The sequence below is a fragment of the Enoplosus armatus genome, chromosome 3, assembly GCF_043641665.1.
Source record: "Enoplosus armatus isolate fEnoArm2 chromosome 3, fEnoArm2.hap1, whole genome shotgun sequence".
Taxonomy (NCBI): Eukaryota; Metazoa; Chordata; class Actinopteri; order Centrarchiformes; family Enoplosidae; genus Enoplosus; species Enoplosus armatus.
Genome location: NC_092182.1, coordinates 18,441,456 through 18,468,543, shown reverse-complemented (window position 1 = coordinate 18,468,543; position 27,088 = coordinate 18,441,456). Strand labels below are relative to the sequence as shown.

General features: G+C 40.4%; 1 protein-coding gene across 1 annotated transcript in view; it reads right to left on the bottom strand.

Moving 5' to 3' along the window:
* Positions 1-27,088, bottom strand: part of LOC139282321 (R3H domain-containing protein 2) — a 54,534-nt gene that overhangs the window by 23,574 nt on the left and 3,872 nt on the right. The window contains exons 3-12 of the mRNA XM_070901950.1: positions 8,481-8,560; positions 7,591-7,749; positions 7,218-7,440; positions 6,340-6,381; positions 4,441-4,527; positions 4,129-4,273; positions 3,340-3,418; positions 2,628-2,687; positions 1,796-1,936; positions 496-604 (exon numbers count right to left, since the gene is read on the bottom strand). Coding sequence (XP_070758051.1) covers positions 496-604; positions 1,796-1,936; positions 2,628-2,687; positions 3,340-3,418; positions 4,129-4,273; positions 4,441-4,527; positions 6,340-6,381; positions 7,218-7,376 — 822 coding nt within the window. The 5' untranslated portion in view covers positions 7,377-7,440; positions 7,591-7,749; positions 8,481-8,560. The remainder of the gene's footprint in view (positions 1-495; positions 605-1,795; positions 1,937-2,627; positions 2,688-3,339; positions 3,419-4,128; positions 4,274-4,440; positions 4,528-6,339; positions 6,382-7,217; positions 7,441-7,590; positions 7,750-8,480; positions 8,561-27,088) is intronic.

Genomic DNA, 27,088 nt, shown 5'->3' with positions numbered 1-27,088 from the left:
CCAGTGGAAATCTGTGAGTGTCTGATCCATAGCTTAGTTGCCATTAAAAATAGACCGTGCCTCCTTTCATCTGATCTGGAAAAAGTAATAAACAGTCGTATTTCATCACATCCTGACTACTGTGTCTGTACTTCTGTTGAAGCAACAGCTACAGAATCCATCTCCAACTGATGCAACGAGCCACAACAAGATTAAGCCGGGGCTAAGAAAAGGGACCACTTATCTCGAAAATGCAGACTTAAGTTGTTGGTTTTAAGGTCCTTATGAAAGATTACATGAGATAAGCCCACAGCTAAGTTTTTTGTGACTCAATGACAAACAAACACAACTGATGGTTGTAGCTACAAAATATGTCAGTGTGAGGGGGAGGGAAGTATAAGAAGTGGCACGTTTGGACCATTAAACATTTTCAAACGTATTAAGTAGTAACAATCCCAAAAATGTATAGTGAATAGGATATAGCTAACAAATTACATAGTATACAACGCAGTCTACCTGATTATCATCCTTGTCCATGCTGGCATCATCTCTCTTAAGGATGAATTTCTTCTGGAAGTCCATGTTACGTTCATCCTTGATGTGTTCAGAGAACCTTTGTTCTGGGCTGTAGAAAAAGGACAAAAGGCATATGCCTTTTAACATACGTAAACACAACTAGACAAAACATAACATTTGACTGCATTAGAGAAACAATTTAATAAAGTAACAGAAGAAAAATTATAAAAATTTAAAAGTGGTTCTACTGTTAATCTGGCAATTTGAGTACTTCTAATCAGAATATCAAATCTGTGCAGATTTTGTTTGCCACTTCTGAGTTTCATGATTTGCCACTGTACGCTTTAACAAAGCCTCACACATTCATTTGGAAGACTATAACTGTTAAGCATCTGGCTGCTGTTAATATAATCAACACATATTCTGTTGTCTTCTGACAAACTAATTTCATTTCAAATTTTAACTTGCTTGTAAGCCAGGAAAAGTTGTTCGGCCTCAAAAAAAAGTGGACAAGGAAAAGTTGATAACAATTAGTGAGGGTTCCCGCATGTACTGTGTATGATTTTAGATTTTACCCAGAAGAGTTACCAGGAATAAAATAAGGATGCAAGGAGACTAGCAGCCTCTACTGTTAGTACAAATGGCAATTTATTTTTTTACAGATTTGGCAAAACTGTATTTTTAACAAGATGATTTGTATGTCACAGTTGGTAAAGGAAACTCAACCCATAGACGTATCATCAATGACTGTTGACTGATTTCCTTACTCAATACCTTGGCCATTGCCTTAGCTAGTTAAGACTTGAAAGAACGCTAACTTGACCAAAAAGCAAAGACTATTACTGTAAAATCTAACCATTTGGCAGGATTTTCCAGGATGCTTGGGAACCCTGTACATTTCATTTGCATGTACACTTTGAACAGATTAACGTCATTGTGAACGACTAGATTAAGGTATGGGTAGGGTGACCAGATGTCCCAGTTCACCCTTGCACAGCCCCGTACTATGAGGTGTGTCCCGGGGTCCTTGAGAGTGACCGATATCCTGACATCAGCCACTGTCTATTCCATCCCCACCTCCAAAGTCTCAAAAAGTCAAATGCTCTCTCCTACTGACACCACTACAATGCTGGCATCAGGAAAAGTCAGAATTAAATATGAGTTTCTTTAACTGTTTAATGTTTGAGTTATCTCAGCACATCATGTGCATACCTATATAAAGATTTGGAAAAAATTTAATTCTAGATCAAGTTTTCTATAGAATTAAGAAGTCTGGACCAAAGTCAGTAAATACACTCACATGCGTGTGTTGCCCGTTTTGTTGATGATGACAGCCTTGCCTGTCTGGTCCACATTGTGGTCCATACCGAAGTAGGCAGCCACACGGTGCAGCAGCATACGGTGATAAGAAGTCATTTGAGGAAACTTCTTATACTGGTTACTGCAGGGGACACAAAAGATTAAAGTAGGAAAAAGCATATGTTATTGTAACACTGCTCTGTAATTTAATTGTTGAATTGATAAAGTACTTTTAATTTTTCTTTTTGTTGAATGATTTAATGTCTATTCTCACAATGTGTACATTTCCTTGTAGCATTTAAAATAATTTTGAGAACATAACCCTTGATTTGTATTCAAAGGGATTGTTTCAATAGATGTTTCACCAGACTGTCTGAAACAACAAGTTATACAAAACTGTATTGTAGTTATTTTCTTAAGAAAAGAGTTAAATACTCCAAGAATTATCTGCTCTAAAAAAAGATTTAAGTTGTTTTTTGTTTTTTTCAAATTCTGAGGTGTTTGACAAGCAGGATGTCCCACATTGGGGACAATTCATTTGGCTCTATTGTGCACAAGAGGATTTACTACTCTCAGACAGATTTCAAAACATTATACTTCTAATTATACTTATCATATTATACATTATACTATACTTCTAGTCTAATAACACTATTGTGGTTAGAGGGGAACACAGAGTCCTCACTAGAAATACAGTCAGCCTAAACTTGCCACCATAATATCAACTACACCTTGCCATATTTATCTCATTACCTAAGCAATCAATAAAAAGGAATGGACGTAGAAGGGCTAAATTTAAATACAAGAGAGTGGTTATGAAGAACGTGGCTCACTTGTCGTCATTAATGAACTCCAGGATATCTTGTTCTAGTTTGAGCAGCATCATTCGATCCCTGCTGGGCCAAAGAGGGGGGAGGGGGAGAGAGATCAGAGGGGGGAGTGGGTCAGTGACTAGAGTGCAGCGAGCATACCAAACAAAGATCAAAAGGTATGATGTTTGCCAATAAATACTTCCAGTAATGGTTGTACCACTTCCATTACTACGTTGATTTCGGGGATGTAGGACATTTTATAACAATTCACTACAAGTGCCTGCAGAGGATGAAGGATTTGGACTTCCACCAATCAGACAACATTATGACTTGGCAGCAAATGCAGGGACCCTCCTGCTAACAGATTATTAGCCCTACAAGAGTTTGACAAACAGAGAGATGAAGGTGCAAGTGCTTTTTGTGCATGCTTGTCTTCATCTACCTGTTGAAAGTATTTACCTAATGAGCTACTTAATAAAATAACAGATGTAACACCGGATAAAAGATTATCAAAAATGTATAATTTTAATACATAACTTTCTCATAAAATGTTTTATATCTCAGTAGTCTGTTGGACAAAATTTCATTCAGTTTTTGCCATGTATAAACAATTATGTAAATGACCAATTAAATAAATGTAAATGACCAGCTCTATCCAATCTTGTTCATTTTCTGGTGTGCTCCTGTTGTTGTAACTGTGGTTATCAGGCAACTTTTGGTAGCAATCTCGTACCTGGGATTGTTTTTCAGTGTGTTGACCAGAAACTCATGAACATCGATGCCCGTGGAGTCAGTGTATTCCTGACTGGAGTCTAAGAGAGAGAAGACACAAGGAAGAAAAGGATGAGAGACTGGGTAGAAAAAGAGCGCGAGCAACACTTTCGTAAAGTGCAGGGGAGATAGAAAGTGTTAAGTCAGAATGCTGCTAAGCATAGCTCCTAAAATGGCACCCAAACACACCAGCAACGACACTCCTGGTTGTTCAGGGAGGATAAACATAAGACGCAGACGGCATGAGACACCAGCTCGCTGTTCTTCTATGCACGCACGCACACACACACACACACACTTCAGGGGATCATTTTCCACAATTTTCCACTACACTAGACAGTTGGGCAAGCCATTTCATCTCTGCTGCTCTCAGAGTCTAATGACGCCTGAGGACCTTGCAGAGAGAGGGAGTGAGGTAGGTAATTAAAAAAAGGAGGGATCCCATTATCTTATGGAGGAATTAGCATGACATATTAGTTTTGGTATTAATATAGTCAACATCATATAACTATCATATAACAGTCATGACATAACAAAGCCTTTTTAAAACTGACTAATGTGGGACATTTTAACTGGCACTGTTATTTAGCATTTCAATGTATTTGTGTAAGGTAAACAAAACTCAATTTATTATCACATATTTGACAGAGCTTTTAATCTTTTGTAGGAATAAGTACGGTACCAAAACAGGTTTGATTAGGAATATAACAACAGCAACAAAGTGCATTTAACCTTCAAAGTTGCATCTTACCACGTGACAACATCTTTCGCGGAGTCTTGTCCTTCTTCTCCTTCTCTTCATTTTCATACTCGTCCTTTGAGGACTTCTCCTCTTCCTTGTCTGATGGACAGCTGATGTGAAGCTGGATGATATCCTGGAAAACGACATTCCATTGCTATGAGAAAAGATGGTACAATTTTGAATTCTAATTTTGTTTAGTCTATTACGCATCGTTAATCCTCCACAAACTGTAGTTGCATGCAAACATCGCAGGCAAGGCTAACTACAAGGTGTGGACAGAGGTTAGGGTGAGGGGTTAGGGATTAGAGACAGAAACAGTACCGATTCTGGAGGTCCATCATTGGAGAACAGACCAGAGGACTCCTCACACACTGCCAGACTCCGTACCAGCTTCAGTTTGGCATTAGACTGAAACAGAACCACACATATATTACCTGTCAGGATAATTGTGTTTATTTTTACTGTTTTTTAGGGATTTACACTGAAAGGTGTAGCTGTTCTAACTGTAGCAATCAGTTTAAACTGTTCTTCATTCCAGTTTGATGCATCACATGCAACCAAAATTTGTGCTTACATCCCAAGGAGTGTTATTATGATCTGCTTTTTCCCTTAATTATTTAGTATCATTGAGTTGTTGTTTTTATTTGCACTATTGATTTAAAAGAAAATCAAATTTTCATTTTTCTTTCAAAAATTCAAAAATCAGATCAGATTCAGGCTTTCGTTTGAAAAGCAAACACATACGTTGTGTTTTCATACCATAAACAAGAGCTAAAATGTTTATGAATCCCTTGTAAGAGTATAAAACTGAAAACCCTGAACAATGACTGATAAGAGCTCGCTGAGGAATGGAGGACAGGCTGAAGCGAGACATGGACACACAGAGCTTCAATACAACATAGTTGATAAGTACTTTGTCTCTTTGCAGATTATGTACTAAAACCAAGAGCGAAATGAAACGTGGGTGATCCAACATTCTACAACATTTCCACTGTGATAACAGCAATTTGATTTAATCCCCTTTTAAGCATGGGATGTCATATTAGAAAGCCACTCCCAAAACACACAGTGATAGGGTTGAACTCTCATGTCCAAGTATAACCAACCACTGCCTGGACATCTTTAAAAAAGACGCACACAGGCCTAAAAACAATAGACACATATCTTTGAGCTCTGAGTAAGGTAGTTGCAGCTGCAGTATATTAATGCAATTGTTTGTGTTTGCTCATTTAAGGTCAAATGACAATAACTTTAGACAACCATCAATAAGGTGATGCTACAGATGTAATTATACAGAGTTCATAGTTCTGTACACCTACACAGTCTGAATGAAAATCATGACAGTATAAATAATAATAAATAAAAGGCCTTAGAGTTTTATAATACACAAAAACAATCACTTAAGGAAGATAATAATGGTTTAGTTTGCTACAAACCCAAATTTCGAAAACAAACATGGAGAATGCTGCTGTTCAGCTGCATTATACAATGTGAAGTGATATTTAGAGGTGGTATGAATGCATACAATGTCAAAGGCAAGACTTTGATGTATATCCAAAGTATACGGCACGAACTGGGGTGAAGTATTGTATCACAGAGAATGTACACAGACCAGCACAGAGAGGGTGTAGAGGAAAATAAGTGAGACAACACAGAATATAGAGTCAATGCATTTTGTCACAGTCGATGTCCACACTGTCGGTCGGGGACTTCTTCCATTGGCACAAAGGCACAGACTGCGTCACTAGTCAGGAGGTCTAACACAAATCAACTTCACGCTGTATCTGAACGCAGCTTGCTCAGTGGCATGGAAGCTATCTTCGAGTGAGAGATAAGACCACACAAGTGTGACTTTTAAAAAAGCTCCACTGTGCTCCACACAACTCACTCATTCTGTTTCAATTGACACGATTTATTTACTTATTTAGCAAACAAACATCTAGTTATCAAATTTAACTGGTTACAGTCTTAAGTGTATTCGTCTCTTTCACAGCCTTACTGAGGTCACTCTAACACACCTACTTTTAACCCTCTCATGGGATTTAAGATTTTAAGCCAATGATAAGAAGTAGTTGAGAGGATTAGAGCGTTAATAATGGAAGGTCATCTTATACAACAAACCAGCAGGGGGTTATTTCAGGGAGCAGGATTGTGAAGTTATTTGGGGCGAAGTTTAGAAAGGTGAGATTTATAGTCAAAGAAAAATCACAAATGACTTACCTTGGCCCTTTTCCTGCCATGGCTATGATTAGGAGCCCGTTTCTGCAAGAGAAATGTGTTATTTTACTAGTCTTCATAATAACGTGCACATCAAATACACATAAGAATTCACTACCTGCAGATTTAACTATGTAATGCAGATTAGACACAAATAAACACATGGAAAATGGAAGTTACATTGTAGTTCAGTTGCAGAAATGTGAGTTTCCCAAGCTCACATAAAACCACTGAATATTACAAACATTTCACATGTCATACAAATTCACAAAAATGAATTTGTATGACATAAACAGAATGCTATGGATTAAAATGGTGCAACGGTAAATGTAAGTTTTTGCTACTGTAGTATCATCATGTACATTTACAAAATCTCATGTTTTTGGCCTAATACATTAATTAATTAATACACTGAGCAGCCCTTCCAAAGATTTGCATGCACCTAGTGTGCTCAGATCAGTGACCAGGCGTATGAAACATAAATAGATTTCTGCTGGAGAAATCTGATTTCTTGACCATGTATATGCCTAAATTTCAGACAGCAAAAGTATCACTGTGATGGCAGTACAGGGATTTCTCTGGCAGTGTGACCTTGTATCCAAAATAATTTAAACTGGCTAAAAGTGAAGCTGAAATAAGTCTAATTAAGTCAGTTTGTACCACAGCAGCTGGGTGTAAAATGTGCACCATAAGAAAAAAAATGTGGATATATGGAGCCTGTCCTCTCTAAAACACTTAAAATATGACAGGAGAGACACATTATATTACCAGCTGAATATAAATGCTCGTTTTATTAAATTAGTCAACAAAGCCATCATTGTGATATACAATGTAATGGTTTAAATATTCCTATATCATATATATATGTCACTTCTTCCCACCTGTGCATCCTGTGGGGAGCTATCCTCAGGCTCCAGGCCCTCTCCTGTTCCTTCCTTGGTGCCTTGTGGTTGAGGGGAGGTCTTGCCTCGACTGCAGGGCTCAATGAGTTGCCCACTCTCTCCCTCCTGCTGGATGTCTGTTGTCAGGCTCACTGACATCTTCTTAGGGGAGGGGGAGAGGGTGGGAGTTGGGGAGGGGGTTGGGTGAAGAACCCAGGAGTGGCTGTGAGAAAAGAGAAAAAAAATTTTAAGCACTAAAAGGTGTACAATTTTGAGAATGAATGACCAAAGGGAAAACAGAGAGAAAGAGACACACAGTAGTATATGTGTGAGTATATGTGTGAGTACATGTGTGCTCCTATACTATATATACCTGTAGGTGGTACCAGATCTGTGCTGGACTCTGTGCAGTGAGTCTGGATGGGAACCACACACAGGAAGATGAGGGGAACCCACTAAGGTAGTGTACTGGGCTGGGCTGCAGCAGGGGGCGAAGCACAGTCCATAGCAAGCCTTAGCCTTTGGGGTGGGGCTGTGAGGGAAAAACACAGACGAAAAAAATCTAAAACTGTATGAAAATAAATACATATACTGAGTTGAATGACATTGCAGCATAATTATTGATCTCCTCCAAAATAAGCTGGCGCATTTTTGAGGAAAAAAACCTGCCCAGGTTAACAAATTATTCTGAATGGATACAATAACGATAATTGTACGATAAATTAAGATTAACATTGAGAGGATAACAAAGGGGATTTTCTCTTCCTATTAATTTGTAACCATTAAGGAACGTCATTTTGTTTTTAGGGTCACAACAAAACGGTATAGTCAAATCTCTAACGTTACATTTATACTGTTTAGACTGCCCCTATTGACAACTCAACTCTAGATGAAAACATCCAGTCTATTTCATCCATCAGTTTGATACATTAAGAGCAGGTTGGTGCCAGTAAGGAAATGTGAACTGAATAAGAAAGAAAAAAAGCAAACCTTTACACTTTTACCATCCTCCTTTTATATGCCAAGGCGTCACATTCATGAGAATCAGTTACAAACTTCTCTGAAGATAAATTTTGTTCTTAAATAAAGTATTTAGGAGGTTTAATTTTCCCAGAATGGTTACAAACTTGCTCTAAAAGACATATCTTTAGTAGAACAATAATACAAGAATATCAACATATATAAATCATCTTTACAGCGATCAGGTGAACTGAAGAGGCAGCAGCTAGCCAGCCAAACAAACAAGGGGGAGGGGCACAGTACCTCAGTGGTCACTGGGGCCTCTCTCTTTTCTTTCCCTCTGGCTCAGTGCAGCAGCATGGTCTGTCCTCCAGTCAGGAGCCCTGGACACAAGAGCAGAAAAGGAAGACACGGATGACGTCATGTTTCACACACTGAGTGACTCATCGCTGCTGCTGCCGCTGCTGATTGTAGCAGGGAGGGGGACAAAGCAGCTCAAAGCTCAAGTATGGTTTAATCTACCCAACACTGCTAAATTGTTCATCATTTGGCTTAAAATGCAGGTTTCTACAATGTGAGCACCACTCTTTATGAATGGGAAATATGTGTTTTCTGAGAAACAACAAGTTAAAAATGCTGAGCTTATCTTAATTAAAACTTTCACCAATCACAAAAAAATGTTTAGATTAGGATAATCATATCCTTATCATGACTAGTATTCCCTGTTGCCCTCACTTACTTCCTTTAATTTACATCATTAAACCCATTTTCTCAGCATGGAAAAACATGACAAAGAATCGCAAACAGCTTTGGGGTGAATTCTGGCTCAGAAATCTTAGGCATTACACCCGTACACATACACAGACAAATAACAATCCATCTGTCCTACAAGCCTATATCCTCTGGTATCACAGGGTCAACAGCAGCATAAGTCCTCTGTGCTTGTTGAAAGAAAATTTAATAGTATGCATTAATTCCCATATGTATATAATGGTGACCCGAAGCGCAAGCAAACAAATTCAGGCATCAGAAGCGTGACAGCCAGATTGTATGCATGCAGCATGAGCGCCATTCAGGCATGTCCCTGCCTGTACCACTGTACAGTGCTGTGCTGTGCTGTGCTATGCCGTGGTGCAGGATAGATGAGATAAGTGAACAAATGAGGCAGGGATTCCCAGTGTGGGGAAGACCCAGGCAACGCAACAGCAAAGGCGTCATCAGCAGCAGCATCAGCAGTATTACACCACATCACTGACCAGGACACCCACATGGCCCAAACCCACTCTGCTTATACAAGCCTGCCATACTGCAGCATAGAATACAGCCTCACTATCTCCTGTAGGCTGATACAACTGCATGACACAGTCTCTTTGAAATAATCTCCTCTTTTTGCTCTCGCACACACACACACACACACACACAGTGTATTCTTGCACAAAAAGAATGAATGGCTTTGGATTAGAAAGCAAAGACACAAGTGTCAGTCTCATGGCTAAGCGGACCATCTTGGAGTAACAGCAGGGAGGGGCTGCAGGACAAATTGTGAATCAGACCCAGAAATGGGGTGCTTATGAATAAACCAGCTTTACCTATTCTCTCCTCCTCCACCCGTTCCTCTCTTATGTTCCCTCAGCTCTCTCCTCAACACTCCCCCCTGCTTCCCTCAACACACACAAACCAGCCCACAGGGTTGCCAAGGAGATGGTAACGTCATTCTCAACTGCTGCCATTTGTGTTGAGCGAGTACCAGTGGAGAAGGGCAGGGAGAAGAATTATATTAAAAATGAATACGTGGATAGGGGTGTGCACAGACTGAATGATGGACAGACAGAAGCAGAGAGAACACAGCATGATAAAAAGAAAAGAAGAGAGAGACCAGGATATGCTATTGCTGGTGTTCCAATTTCTTCTAAAGCAGAGTTCAGACCAAAGATTCGCAATGAGACAAGTTGAAACTTGCAACTACTTGCAATGTGCAGGTCTGCAACGTTCTGAAACCTGCCAGTTTACACCAATGCGACTAGGCGAGATGGTGTATCGTTTCCATGGCAAAGACTCCCTGTACTTTCGTTCTAACTGCCAGCTTTTCAGGCTTTTTTTGTAGCTGAATATAATTTATTGAATCTTAAAATTGACATTTGATGGCTGGCGTCATACAGACATGGTTGTTCCAAATACATTTGGTGATCCTTTTGACCAGCTGACTTTGCAACGCGGTGATTGGCTGTTGAAACTGGTGACATGCCTTATGTTCTAAAACCTGCCACTGGTGACCTGACAAGCTGAGTCACATGCAACGCCATCAGCCGACATGAGTCGAGCTGGGACAGGCCAGTTAACAGCGCTGCAACTTTTCCATGAAACGTTCTAAAACGGTTTTGTCTCATTGCAAATATTTGGCCTGATATTTGGCCTTAAGTTTAGGCAATCTTAGACTGTGATACAAACAACAATGTGAGTTCTCAGTCATCCAGGTCATGGGATATCAAGAGAAAGATATCAAGATATCTAGTAAGTAGCCAAGAGTCAAATTAGTTCTGCTGAACTGAAATCCTCTGAGATGGGTAGTGACGCTTCTTCATACACTAATGGTACCTTAAAACACAAATATACATGCCCTTTAAACACATTACATTAAAAATGTGAGATTATCTAAACACACAGGGGATGATAACCTGAATTGAACACAGTTCACGTTACTACATGTTCACACTGAGCAATTCTGAGCAGGTACTGGAAGTCCATATATTCTCCATCACCTGAATAGTCACTACTAACAAATTCGAATGAATGACAACCCCAGAACCCCCTAAAGATGGGCCTATGTACCACACCTTACAATAAAAACCTGACCGTGGTTAAGTGGTTGTTTAAAGCAGTGACACAAAGTGTTAATCACAGCTCTGAGCACAGCAGAAGAGGAAACTGAATTTGCCCCTACTGACAAATAGTGATGTTGCTAATTAGCTCAACACAGCAGTACGTCCATGTTAGCATAGTATTGTGGTAACATTCCTAACCCTACTACTATTACCACTACTGTAAATAGTAAATAAAGAACATCCTTATTCTTATGCCGTGTTACAACTACATAAGAACTTCACAACAATGCGTCATAATAAGACTCAACAACTACAATACCAGCAGCAGCATCACAAATCTCTGCCTGTTGTGTCACAGTTCAGTGTGTCGTCGGCCTGATGTTGGCATCTCTCTGCTAACTGTCTGCATGCTAACTGACATTCAGCAGGGCAGCTGATTCACTCTGGCCAGTTACATCACAGCAAAAGAGGTTATTCACAGCATGCTGGCCTCATAAAACCGCATGAACAGGTTGGTGTAAAACAGCAGAATAAGGGTGCTTTGACCAGGTATTTAAGAGCAAATAAATATAACCACTTTTGTAGTAGCTGTGCAATTTTTCAAGCTGGTCTCACTACAGCACAATATTAATTTAGCCCCACATGCTACAGTTCATTTCAGAAGTTTTTTTTTTGTGGTAGCAACAATTAATTGAATCTTTCTGCTACTAGAGAAATCAGCATGCATCCTTCTTAACACTGAATATGTACAGCTCTCCCTCCCCTGCATGTCATCCTGAATAATCACAGAGGTTGTTGAACAATCAAATTATATTACCGACAACCACTTTTACATTTCTTTCAGAAACGTTCTTTCAACTATGAGACAACATCACATTTGCAGGTGTCACTATCGATTTATCTGTTCTTAAAACAGTAACGTGGCCCCCTGTTTTCTTTCATAAACTAAATAGGAAATTCTCCATTTGCATTTCCTTAGCTTTGGTTAAAAAAGATGAATCAAACGTTTACCAAGGACATTTGTCAGAGTGAAAATAACTTTTGTGAAATGTGTAAAAACACAGTGACAACTTTACAAGACTGCTTCCTAAAAAATGACCTCATGACACCACACAGCCTCTTATATGGGCCCTCCTGGTGACAGACACTGTGTCAGGTTACTACACCAAAGACTGCCAATGGAAGGGAGCCCTGAGTGAGACAGTGTGTGAAAGAGACAGAGAGAGCTGTCTGTCTGGTCAACACTGTATGTATGTATGTATGTATGTATGTATGTGTGTATGTATGTATGTATGTATGTATGTATGTGTGTGTGTGTGTGTGTGTGTGTGTGTGTGTGTGTGTGTGTGTGTGTGTGTGTTAAGGCACACAGAATGTATCACCACTTCAGACAGTAGGCTAGCCGGACAAAATATTTTGTGCAGGTATGAGCTCACTGTCAAATTTAGCTTCTCCATGTCAAACGGGGTCAGGGTCTCAGCAATAGTTAGCAGTGGGACACGCCAAAGAATTGAGAGGAATTGACAGACATCATGCACATGGAGCCAACAAAGTCACAGTTAGATACCAACTGTTGCCAAAGAGAGCCAATATATTAATTTGACAAGTTGTGATTTTAAAAACAGGGTACATTTGGCTAGAAGTTGATGTACGCTGTTGAGCTGAAACAAAATTAATCAATTAGCGGATCAGTGTGAGGATTTGCAGCTTTTTCCTCGAACTCTTTATTATAAAGTCAATACCTTTATAACAACATCAGCCATTAGAAGATGACACCTTGGTCTCAGGGAACTTATAATAGGCATCTGGTCTTATTTTGTAACATTTTATAAATTAATCAATTAACTGATTAATCATCATTGAGATAAAATTGTAATTAATGATAAATAGTATTAGTAGTAGTAAAAATCAGTCGTTCATCAATTTTAACTGGCACATAATTTACAGTACAGATGAAGAGATGAATCTACAGTGGCTATCTGTTCTGTCCTACTCTGGTTATTTAAATTAATGACCAGAGTGCAAGACAAAAAAGGATGTGAACTGTGTATTTGTACTATTTTATGTGGGTAATGATTGAGAGCTTCAGCTAATATCAGTTATTTATTTCATTCATTGCATTATTTCAGATTTCATAATGGAGAAGCATGCGTAGCAGACATTCCACTCCATTTTCTCTGCAGAGGCTGAATGAAAGATGAAGGTGAATGGAAGCGCAGAGCGCTGCAAACAGGAGTGAGCAAGCACGTACAAACCCACAGACAGCAGTGGGAGGGACACACACAGGCAGTTCGACCCAATTCAGCTCCTCTGTATTCAGCCGCGCACCTCGCCCATTTGACGTCAGAGAGAACCCATTTCACAAAAGGCAGCAAGGTTATGTCTTCACAGAGTGGAGGCTGATCTGTGTGTAGTAATGGCAGAGTTTGTGCAAGCTCAGTGCCTGCACATATTATATATCAGCAGCGCTCGCGGTGTGTGTGCATACCAGTGTTTGTCTGTGTCAGAGAGGATTCCCCTTTGCGTCGGTTGCACAATTTCACACAGGGAGGGGACGAGGGGGCTGGCAGAGCACTGGGGACTGTAGAGGAATGGCCCAGGCACATTCGCACTCAAACACAAACTGTGCTTCACACAGTCAAAATATAGATACATGCATCACTGGCCAACACAGACATAGACATACCAGAACACTGTACATATTTCCTGCCATGAGCTATGTAAAAGCGAATAAGGTGACTGTACGCCTACAAACTTAGATAACAGCAACAAAGATATGGAGAAAAAAACTGATGAGGGGCCCAAGAATGATCAAATGCTGTGGAAGACAGGGTTTCTCTTTTTCCATCTACGTCTCTCTGTCCTTCTCCCTGCCACCCCCTCTCTCGTTTCTCTCTCAGTGCTATGAGGATACCCCTTCCTGCCTTCCGCCCCCTCCACATCAACCCCTCCCATCAATATCTCTCTCTCCATCCACCCACTAGAAAGTGTTAGCTCTCTGTCTCTCTCTCTCTCTCTCTCTCTTTTTCTTCCTCTTTTAATGTGTCTTCTTAAATTGTCAGGCCTGCTTGCTGACGCCATCCTCCTCCACTCAGCCAGCCCACTCAGTCCTGTGGGACGAGCTATGACTCATTCTCTCCCTCCTTCCCTCCCCTCCCTCCCTAGTTACCTACCTACCTTTCTGCAGCTCTCTCCAAGTCTCCCTCTCTCTGTTGCTCTCACTAGTTATAACCTATGTATAGTTATCTGCTGCATGTGGGGGAACATAAAAAATGAGACTGAAGGATGAAAACACAAGGAGAAAGTGGGTGATGGAGAGAAAGAGAAGTTGGCCAAGTGAACGTCTCCCTTCAGCACAATGAACGAATGCCAGTGGATAGAGAGGGGATCCTGATCTTGCATGCATTATTGATAAAGGCAAGAGTGATGGTGATGTACATAACAATTATGAAACCATCACATTAATTAACTCCAATATTATATATATATACTCCAATATAACTTATTTCAAAATGTCCCTTTCCTTTATTAATGTTTTATGGTGATCAGATCCAATGATGTTTTTTTCCATTAACATGTTGAAAATGGCTTTACTTTGATATGATGCATGATAACAGTGCATTCTCAAATGCAAACCCATAGGATATCACGAACAAAGGGACATATATTTTAACAAAACAAATATATGTAAGGTATGAAGTTTTTATTCACACCAAGGTAAAAACTGCAAGATCACTGTAATAAATGTATTATCTCATATTATATCAGATCAGTCTATAAATAAACCATTTTCCTCTTGTGGTGCGACCGGAGCAAAAGAGGCTAAGAAACCCTCTTGCAATAATAATCTGGCACAGTTTCTCCATGTATTTAAAAGTCAAACATGTCATGTCTGAAAAGGGCTTAAGTTGCATCAACAAATGACAAGACTGCATTACACCATGTGAGAAACAGACAAGTGGAGGCAGAAACAAATCTAACGTGTGAACAACCACAGCAAAAGAAAACGCTTCAGAGGAACAACTGAAGAGAAAAAATGAGTCACAATCAAGAAAACCCCGTCAATGATGTTAAAGACAAGGAAATATATTTGTCTGATGCCAGAGCTGAAATAAACACTGGGTTTGCACCAAATTAAAAGGTTACCTTGTGTTGTGGGAAACTTTTTTCAGATGGAAAGAAGATTATCATAATCAAGAAATGTTTATCTTTAGCTGAAGCACTGTACAACACTGTGAAATTCACAAAACCACTTGAAACATCACCCTAAAATGTATAACATGAGGTTATAAAGGCCATAAAAATCAACACCTTTGGCAATGTTTAATCTGAGCATCTAAATAACCAGGAAATCCCTGCTCCTTAATGCAGTTCTATTTTGGTCCCATCAATAGCCAGTGTAATGTCCAATACTAGGAGCACGCTGGCCCTAGAAGGCATCTTCTCATCAGTGGGTCTATCAAGAGGGAGCCCTTAGGGAGCGTGTTAATAACACCACCAGAGCACATTCCAGTTTCACCTTGCAAAATGGATACTGGCATTGTAGTGTTAATAGCACGACACACACACACACACAGATTTCTTATCTGTGTATACGAATAAAAAAATATAAGATATTAATTAATACTAATCATACTCAAATTTTACACAAGACAGAAACTGAACTGCTGAAGTGGGAAAATGTACAAAAACAAAATAGTTCTGTATAACAAGTACATTTCATGTTTCTTGAGTACAAAACATATTTAGCTTCAGAGCTAAGGCAGTTCCCAAGCTTTGTGCTGAATGAGCTGACAAACCAAGAGTGTCAGTCAAATGACTACACCACTAAAAGGTGTTGGACAGAAACTAACAGTTTAACTTAAAATATAGCCGATACTGAACCAGCTGCTACTAATTAAAAAAAAGTCAGCTTGTCCACAAGGTGGGTATCTCTCAGTCTTTAAAACTGTCTGGCCAGTCAGAAACATGATTCAAAATTATGACATTTCTTAGCTGTCCAATAAATACATAAATGATTAAAGGTGGGATTGTTGGATTATCTTGTCTTCTCAAGTACAGAGAGGAGATTTGTGAAAGATTCTGCCTGCTCAACTTGAGCTGCTGATGTAAAATGAATAACTGTGTCAAAAGGAAATTGGGTGGCAGCTCTGGCACTCATTATAAACCTTATGTAATTTATCAGCCTCTTCTACTGTGAGAAAGGGGGGAGGCAGTGAAGGAGAGTGTAAGAGAGATAGGAGAGAAAAAAAATAGAAGAGAGAACGATGGAGGAGCAAGGGGTGGCTAGTGAGACAGGAAGAGAGGAAAAACTTCTCAATGATGAAACAATCTGTGCTGTTAAGCGATTGGACCAGGCTTCCACCAATGGGAGGACCAGCTCCATGGCAACAGGCTCTGTCACCAAGAGAAAAGCAGCCATATCCCTCAACACCCCCATATTTTTCTCTCCCTTTCTCTCTCATGACCCCCTCCTTTCCCCAATTGCAAGGCCTGGTGTATTTATCATTGGGTAAACACAAATAAAAAGGTGCACGCACACACACACACACACACACACACACACACACACACACACACACACACACACAAACAGCAGCCTCATGGGTTACTTATAGCCTGAACAACACAGCTCTATCGCACAGACACAACAAACATACACACATGCAACCAAACAAGGCTTGCAGATGTACACACAGGCAGCACAGACTTAATGGGGCTTACATAGTGATCAGAATGTGAGTCATTCGCACACACAGTTATTTAAATGTGCAAATTGGCAATGACTCCCCTCACACACACGGTCTGACTGCAGACAGTTCAGTTCCACTTCGTCCTGATGAGAGCAGTGACTAACCATCAGGTCTGGTGGAGCTAAACCTTGGACAGACTGAGCTCACAGACGCAAGAACAGACCTCCAGAATAAGGAAGTAGGCCTCAGCAGATAGACAGAAACGACCCTTCCCTCACAGATATATATGCGCAAGGTGAAGTCAGCATATATCAATCACCCAGCCTTTACTCGACTCAACTAGCTTTACAGGCTAAAACTAGCTGATGTGGGGCCGTAACCCACAGGACACCAGTCTTAACGGTTGAGGTTAACCCTAAAACTTTACTGGAAGCATACATAATACACAATATACTTAAATAATGGACTGCTGCTTAACCACTGAAGATGCCTTGCCAGCAACGCATGCTGAGAGGTGAAGTCTCCCAGAAGCAGTGATACATGCTCAAGTACGCTGCAATCATATTTTGTTGGCCACAGCATGACAGACAAATACTGTTGGTCTGTGTTGAGTAGGATAAAAATCAGTTTACATGTGATTATAAATACTTCAGTAAACATTGTTAATTTAATGACAGAGATAATGATGTAATACATTTGCAATATTCATTTTATCCAAATTGCTTACTAGTTTGCACTTAGTATTTTTTGTATTATTTACTTATTCATTTAAGTGTTGTTGTTTGCCATTATGAAAAAAGAAAAAAATATATAGTTTCAATGCATGAAAAGTGCCAATGCCCCATCAGGGCACTGACAACTCATTACTACAATGATAAAGCAATAGACGAAATGTAGAAACTATTTCAATGGTTCCAAATAAAACTGATTCTGTACTGCCTCAGCCAACACTTAAAAGCTGTAAAAAGATTAAATTAAAGTTTACCGCAACATCACACTACCTGTAGGACTCTAACATACCAGTGTAGGACTCTAACATACCAGTGACCAGTCTATGTCTATATGACCAGTCTTCATGGTTGATATGTTAATAAGGAAGCCCTGACCTGACAGAGCAGAGCATAAGTAGCCAGCTCAGTCAATGGGCTTTCCTGGAATGCCTCACCAAGCCAGGTAGGCAGGGACTCCAGTCCTGAGGGAGGGTCCACCAATGAGTGCTGGAGCATAAATCAAGCTTGAGCTACCACACAACTTTATTGGCACTATCCCTCCTCTGCACCCTGGATGTCTCAAGCTGTCTCTCTCTCTCGGTTTCCAACTGTCTCTTTGTTTAGCTGGTGGTCTTCAGCTGACAGTCTCTGCCTCTAGCTCAAGATGCATATTTTAATCACCCCGTTAGGCAGCTTCCTCCAGGTCAAACATTTGTAAGGCCAATGACTTGGCCCCAGGTACGGTACACACAATACAACTCTTAATGTTTGCCACCAACTGTTATTGTCTCTTTTTTCTATTATTTTCTGTCCTATCCCATTTGAGAGTGGAGCGGAGCAGCAGCAGTTTCTGCTCCCCCTCAAAACATTTCGTAATCACTCCACTCCCAGTCTCCTGTTTGCTCTCTGCTCATACCAAAAGAAATCCGTCATGCTCCATTGCAAATATGGTGAGTCTTGTGTTTCTGTTGCACAATACAACAGAAAGCAAAATGTAAAAGACATCATGAATGATTATAAAGTCAGTGAAAACTGTTTAAACCTGAACAGAAAGGTTTCCATTATCCTAAGTTGTATGGTGTCATGAATAAACAGCGAAAGGAGCAAAAAGAGTCTGGATGAAGATAAGAGATGCAACTGGAGTTCCTGGCAAGTCTGAAAACAGTATATCTGATCTGTTACACACTGCACACAAGTTGTTAGAGCAAACTTCAATACACAGTGAGGGAACTCTGACCGCAAAACAGTAGTCAATTTCCCCCCAAATAAAGCAACTTTTCACTTTGCCGCCTATCTGAATGCAGATGCTCGTGGGATGGATCAGTATCTTGGAGCGAGAAAGAAATCCAATGTTCCAAGCCGCTTCGTGTTCCAAGCAAGATCATGTCACTCTGCTCCCACACCCTGTTCCTATCTATAGTTGCTTGTGTCTGAATCCCTCTTCCACAGTCCTGTAGTCCTCATGTAAGGATTGACAACTTTTGCATTTTGTCTGAGTGGTCAAAATGATTGTTGATCCGAGAAAGGCACTAAGAAATGTTTCCTTGAATAGTTTTGGAAGCATCCAACTAATTAGTCTCGTTTAGTTTTGGGTGTGTTTATTTTTAGGCTACATTAAATTGTGGTGGATCATGATTTTTGTTTGGCCACATTTATACAATGCTGAACAAGTTCTACATGCATGTCAACTTTACGTGCATGTCAATACCATTTATAGGAGTTTTGAGTACTTTTTAATGTGTTCTTATATTTATTGAACATGCTTTTTAGTGTCCATCAATGTTGTAATTGTACGTTGTGCCAAAGCTATTGAGCTCACAAAAGCAACTTCCTCCTAACTTTTTTTAAATATGGCCATAAACTCAAAGATCAGGTATATTCCTTCAATGTTAATTACTCAGTACACATTGTTATAAATTTAAGTACTGTCTTTTGATAAGAAAAAACAAGGGATTTCCTTGAAGAATGGGACAATTACGTCTTTTCCTCTACAGGAACCTAATGACCTGTAAAATGGAGCTTCTAATAACCTGGACTTTTAAGAACCTGGAAGGCTTTGGTCCTAGGTTCTGCCTTTCATTTCCACTGCGTTTTACAAACCATAACATTTTGGATGTAAGATATATAAACAAATATAAGCATCTGAATACTGTAAGCCCATTATAATTCCTGGCCTGATCGAAATAGATCAATAAAAAAAAAATCTGAAACTTCAAACTCATTAGCATGCTATTGTAGCAGAAATGTACATTTCAAAGCTCTGAAGAAATGATTAGCCACACGAGGACACTATTGTGAATTGCCCACTTTTCAATACTGTAGACAGTAGATCAATACAGGCTCAATCAATTCCCATGATTGACACACATGCTGTGGCATAGTCAAGTCTGACGGATGACCTACTGGCTGCAACTAAAAGGAAAAAGAAATTACATGACGACAGCACTTGAACTGAATGATGGCATTATCTACATCTTTAGAGGGCTAGATTAGTGGACTCAGTGGACTCAATTACGCACAACCCAGGGTTTCCCTGCGTACAGTATTCTGCTTTTCACCACTTCAATGAAAATCTCAACCATCAAAACTCCTAAAAATGCATGGAGCAAGTGGAAGCAACATAACCCACGATAACTTTGCCATCCTCTCTGACATGATCCAATTTTTTTACGTACAGTTTCTCGGTTGATGTTGATGACAAGTGCCATTAAAACTACCAATCACTCTTTTTACTCACTAGCTGATCTGTCAGAGTGATGTTTACACTGACAAAGCTTAACTGATAAATTCAATTTCAAAATTAAAAACATTTTTCCAATACTAATGCCAAACTACTGCCCATTTTCGCTCCCATTAGAAGGAAAGATTACACTGTGGATCCCTGAGCGGAAATTATATATAGAAATTAGTTTGAGCAGTTTTAGCTTTTACATTTGTTAATACAGTATTAAATGATCACTTTTTTTGAAATTTACACATTTATCATATGAGAAGATGGAAGAACTGTCAGACAAAAAGGGCTTTAAAAAGTATCTTAAGCAATTAGAGCACCAAAGCTTTCATATGTGCACAATACTTTGGATAAAAAGTTGCCTATTAACTGATAAAAACTGGAAGCATGTTAATACACCTGGTATTGGCCTGCTAGTGTTTTGCAAGACCTCTGGCTAAAAAATGCAAGGTATACGGCAAAAACTTGCATCTGGCTCAACTTTTGCCACAAAGCAATGCAACATCATGTATTAGCCAGTTTCCATGGTGTTGGATGATGAAATATATTCAAAATAGATCATAGTATTATAAACCGCTGTGCAGTGTTTTGGCATCCGATAAGGTTTCAAACTGGACTTCCTGGATCGTATGTCGTCTTTTCACTGGTGACTGTAGCAACACGCACACAAACGCAGTCCCTTGTGTTATTTTTTAACGCAGTGCTATTTCCGAGACTGAGAGGAACTTGTATCTACATGATGAAAACGATAGCTCTTGGCTAAATAACGCACTGGCCAACAGCTGGATGTGTCTGTATGGCGACCATCATCCTATGATCTGCACAAAAACGTCCACTTGCCACAGCCACACTTAATGACAGCTGGCTGGGCTGCCATACCGAAACAGTGACGGTTAGGCTGTCAGCCAGCCACCCAGCCTAACCCGGAAGTCAGGCATCCAGCCAGTTAAACAGCCAGGCTGTCTCTGATGGGCCAGCAGAAAGTGTGGTCTTTTACAATGTGGCTTGTGCACTCCAGAATAGCCAGCAGGAAGGCAACATGCCAGTCATTCAGACATCCATCCAGCCAACACTCAGCTCAGTCTACCACCCAGCATCCCCCTTCAACTGCTCTTCAGTGTTTCTCCTCCTTCCTTCGTTCCCCAGGCACCTAGCCAGCTAAATATAGTCCCTTCAAATCCCATAGGGCCACAAGGGTCAGGGTCTGCAAACGAAAGACATAACCTAAACAAGATCTCCCTATCACACACACAGTTGAGATCTCTAGTAGCCATCAACATAGAGGGCATTAAAAGCAGAAACAGCAGCAGCATAACAGTAAGTCAGCACAGACAGATTAAACATGGCCTCTGTCCTTTTTGCATTACCATTACACCAGGCATCGGGCGACTGCAATGTTCCAACCATGACGACGCTGTGCTAAAATAGAAAAATAGAGGGATGATGACAGGCCTGCTGTTGGCTGTAGGAGCTGTGGACACAAAATGATATGCATACTGTGTAGACCATTTGACTCAACTAAGTAGGGCTAAGACTATATTTGAATACAGCTGTGCAGATCCTTATCTAGATGCAAACCTCCAACTTGCCATGTTTAAAACTAAATTTGATTATAAAATAAAAAGGACTCCTTCCTTTTCTATGATTATTCAGCAAATGAAAACGCTTCCCACAACACACACTACGCATGTTAAATTAAGAAAGCCTAGACACTTTGTATTTGAAATTTGTTGCCATTGTTAAATTCATTAGATGCTTAGTTCTCTACTCACCCATTTCAAGTGTAAGAGAGTGTATGGCACTGGCAACACTGCAGCTCCAGCACAGATTAGGAGGTAGTGTTAATTAGAGAAACTGCACACGGCGGCAAGTCGCTAGATCACGTAGCTGACCTGACAGCGGTGGTAGGTCAGCGTCTCGCTGTGCTATGCCATCTGTTTACCTGTAAATGCCAACCACTCCCAATACCTCCGCCTGCTTAAGGATAGCATTTTATCTGTCCACCTTCTTGTTTTTCTTGCCTCTCTGTCCCTCAATCTCTTCATTCATTATCACAACCTTCTAATTATGTCAGAAACAACCACTCCTAAACTGGTTTTGGTTAAGTATAGCATGTTCTCCATCCTAAAGGCGATCTGTTGGCTTCAGAGGCCTCTTACTGACACCTTTTGCTTTCTCAGTTGCAACAAGTGGGTATTTCTCTTTGCCAGTCTCATCTGAGAATTAGGCTGATACAAGATTGGACACACACACACACACACACACACACACACACACACACACGGACACACACACACACACACACACACACGGACACACACACATGGACACACACACACACACACATGGACACACACACACCCACACCATAAAAACCTAACAGTGGAAGTTGAGGAAGCAAAAAAGGCACAGAATATGGGAGTTTTCAAGCATTTCTTCTGTGTTGGATAATCTAAACAAAAAAAAGTGTTTACATTTTTTTTAAAGGCTCTGGGAGAAAGTGTGAACCTTCTGACCTAAGGCAATTACAACAACAGATACTCCAGGGGTTGTTATTGATTTTTTTCCTCCCTTCCTCTCCCTCTCGTGCTTCCTCTATTTCGTACTATTTCGTCTTTTTCCCACGCATTGGCAATTAGTATGCAGGAGTGAGGCTACAGGAGCACTAACTACCTGGGGAGCAGAACTCCAAAGTCACAAACAAACAAACGACAAAAGTAATGGCCATACAAGCAGACAAGGATCCACACACACAATTTCTTAATGCAAGGGGATGGACTACATGATGCCAGCCAGGGCTAAACAGCTTGCTTTAGCCAATTCAGGTATCCATGTGTTTTCTTGCTTAAGACAGGGGCTAACATCACAGGCAGACATCAGGAATAAGACAGCATTAGCTCTGGCAACCTAATGGGCAGCTTCTATCTAATTTGGGAATTGCTGTGGTTGTTGTCTGTCTTTAGCATTTCTAACTTACAAGAGGGTAGAATCATGGGATCATTGTCATTTTTACGAGCCAACATCAAGCTAGTTGAATTAGGGTGCATCACTTAGGACACTGATGCATCTTGATTTATTATAATGCTGAAAGACATGCACACACATACACAAACAGGCAGTCATTATATAAACAGCCCATATCCAGCACAAGACAGATCTGGGCTGAGTGAACAAAAAAAGAATTAAAGGAAGAGGCAATGAAGAGGATTGTGAGTCTGATTTTACAAGGCAATAAACATCAGAACAGAAAAAGAGAGGGAAAAGCCAGGTCGTCTAAACCTGAAACAGTGCTGAGGCCATAAGGACGGCTTGCTATTTATAGCGACACATTCTTTATTCAAGAGGGCTCTGCTGTTGTGCTTTCTCTCACGCTTGTGCAGCCTCTCTCTCACCTCATCTCTATTCTTTCCCTATTCCCGCACATTGTGTTCCACAAATAAGGTGAAAACACTGACATATGCCAGTGTAAATGTATATTGTCTTCAGAGATCAAAAGGAGATTTCCAATTTCCGATGCAGTCATAAACGGTCATAATCATCATAGTAATGATGTAATCAATTACTGCACATTCAAGCCAAGAGGATCATTGAAGATAAACTTCAGGGTCTTTTAAACACAGGACTTCCCACATGCAGCCTTATGTAAGCCCATAGGTTGTCCTTTTTCCCTGTACCCCTCCCTCTCTCCTCAGTATGACAGTGTTGCAGAGTGACGCCTACTTCTCAGTGACTCTCCACCCCCACCAGGCCACCTCCACCCTCCTCCCTCCTCCCACACAGGGACACAGTGGAAGGGAATTCCTCATTACCTCAGCATTTGCCTCACTAAACACGTTTTATGTGTGTCTGTACAAACATATACGAACATTAACTGACCACTAGGCATGCACACACAATCACTATTAAGGTCACCACAAATTAGACAGCATCTTTCAGCCTGTAATGTGTAAAATTCATATATACATAAAACCAATCAAGGTTCTCCTTACAGCTTAAACACACTGATAAAAAGAGTTACGCTTACATAAGAAGTAACAGTATGCACAGCATATGAAACTATCTTCCTGCAGGCTCCATCATAAGATTTGTGCAGTTTTACTGAAGTATAATTAAATAAATTGCTGCAAAAGGGCAACAATGAAAAGTGCCGAGATAAGAGGCAATTATAACAGTGGCATTGGCTGCATGTCAAACCAAATCTAAAGAGTTATGAAAGGACATGAACAAGCTACATCTCACCTACAAATTATTATTAACACCCACTGACAAAGACACACAGACACACACAGCACATGCTTACTGTATTTAGAGTTCAGCTCTGTGGTTCTCCAGCCAAGTGGGATCAGGTGTCTCACAGATAAAAGCACATTATCGCAGGAGAAGCAGCAGCAGCAGCTCTGGACCAAGACAACGCTGACAGTTTTATCTCGCTAAGTAGTACAGATGAATGAATTCCATTTCCGGCAGCATGTAAATAGCCGTATTTCAGGGGTGTTTACCTCGGTCACTCTCTTCAGCTCATTCTACTTATTTCGTCTTCACGCTTGCTCTGTTCACTCCCTGTCTATAGGTACCAACAGCTCTGTTTTGTTAATGGGTTTCACGAAAATGGACAGAAAACTCGTTTTTTTACTGCCCCCTCTCTTTTTCTGAATGAAGCACAGGCACTACAGGGAAACAGAAAGCCTTGCTTGCTGGCTGGCTCCCTCTCTCCCTACTGCTCTTATGCTATCATGCGCACAGTTTTCACCGCTCCCTTCTCCTCCAACCCTCCCTTTCGTGTGGATTCTCTCTCCCTCTCTCTCTTACATATCTTGTTTGCTCTCTGCTTCTGTGTAACAATATAATTGCAATGACAGCCAACCCAGGGCTCGCAAGAAGCCCAGCTGTTTAAAGGGCTGCTTGGATCAGCTAGTATGTCACTTGATCCAACAGCAGGATGCTTATATGAGAGGTTACAGTAAATATATCTATTTTTCACAGCTACAATTTAAGGTTTGATAGGTTTTTTTTGCAAACAAAGACATAAGCCTACATCTGCAAGCAGGCAGAGGACACACTCCAGGCACACTTTCACCATTCATCACTCTCCATTTCATGGGAATATATGAAGTCGTTATCTGTAGCCTGTGTCTGGAAGAGCTTAAAGTACTGACAGCTGCTGGTGAAACAGAGCACTGCTGCAATGGTCAAAAATAAATAATAAAAACAGGGGAGGTTTGAAGGAAATGTAGTGGGGGGGGTAATGAAACCACCTCATTAGCTAGGAAAAACCTTAATCCCACAAGACAACATATTTGCATCTTCTCCCCGCAGCCCCCTCACTGCAAAACGGCAGCTGAAAGACGCAGTGGAAAACAGGCAGTCAAAAGTTCAGCATCAAAGGAAACGTCAGCAGGGAACTCTGAGTAAGGCAGCATAAGTCCAGGGATGTCTGTCCCAAATATGGGTGAGTTCTTGAGTTGACAGATAATCAGGCTTTACTGGGGACTTGGGGACAAAATTCAAACAGAACAATGTGTGGCCAAGTTAGGCGGAGTTCCAGCTGTGAATTATATTCAAGCAGCAGTAACCAAGTGAGTCTTTGATAGCTCAAGTAGTGACTGACTAAACCATGTCAACTGTCCCCAGTATGATAATGAAGAACATCTTTGGGGTGCAAGGTAACCAGACCAGGTAACAGTTATGCTTAGGGATGAACTGGTGTACATATGTTAAAAGCCAAAATACACCAGAAGAGTACAACCTGCATCAAAACAGCTGGGCCTGTTACTTTTTAGGTGCTCCTCAGAGCAGGTGGACATGCCGAAACAGAACATGACATTGTCCCGGTCCCATTTTCCAGCATTGAGGCCAGTCAATGCTTCAGATATGCATCATTTTTTCCACACTCAACTCTTTCTCTTGTCAGATGATAGCATATCCTCTGTGGTCTTGTAGCAGTCACAACGGACAAAGAGAAACCTACTGCTGATGTATTAAAGTATCCAGACATACATGTATGTGACCCAGCCTCAGTATCAGAATAAAAAAAGTGATTGATATGATTTGTTTCCTGGAAAAAATCATAGCTGAAGGGGTTGGCTCTTAGGTAAGACTTTAAGGGAAGTGGCATACAAAAGACAGGAAGCAATCATCATCATCCCTTAGTGTGCTTTTCAATATGCTTCTAATTCAACCTGCCCCCTAGTTGATGATTCAAATCATTAATCAGAGTCGAATCACATGTTCCCAGTCAAAGAGTCAGACCGAAAGCTAGTTGTTGTAAAAATGGCATAGGCAAAATGTTCAAAGGCAAAACTCTCAGTCACAAGCCTTGCATGAAACAGCAGGCGATGTTAACTTGCATTTAGGTGCAGATTAAAGCTTTCCCCCAGCCAACCAACGTAAGGCTTTTACTGTGAAGCAGCTGACTTTATGATGTTAGCAACTGCAAACTCCTCGGTGCGTTGAAATAAGCCTATATCAAAAATAGATTACATTACTTTTTTTGTTAGTGGATCAGTTTTAAATACAGCAGGAAGGAGCAGTAAAAGATTAAAGAGCCACCATGAGCTGATCAGATGGAGATTGCTTGCTGCAGTTTAGGCGAACATCAAAACTCACAAGACAAGCAAAGTAGATCACTTTGAGGAATTACTACAGTGCCGGAAGGGAACTTGTCTATGCAGTGTCCCTGTACTTACAATTTAGGAAGTGGTTCTCGACATCCAACCCTAGTTGTGGGATAAATCAGGGCCGTCATTTCTGGATTTTTTCATATTTCCTTCTCTGCACCATGACTCATTAATTCCTTACTTTTACCTTATTATAGTCATTGTTTTAAATCCATTATATGTGACAGCACATCTCTGGTATGACTGCCTGGTGGATGCATAAGCCTGTTCAAAAGAGTAACAACATGCGCACCAGAAAATACTTTCAGCTCTTACATTGAAGTCCCACCAAAATTTGT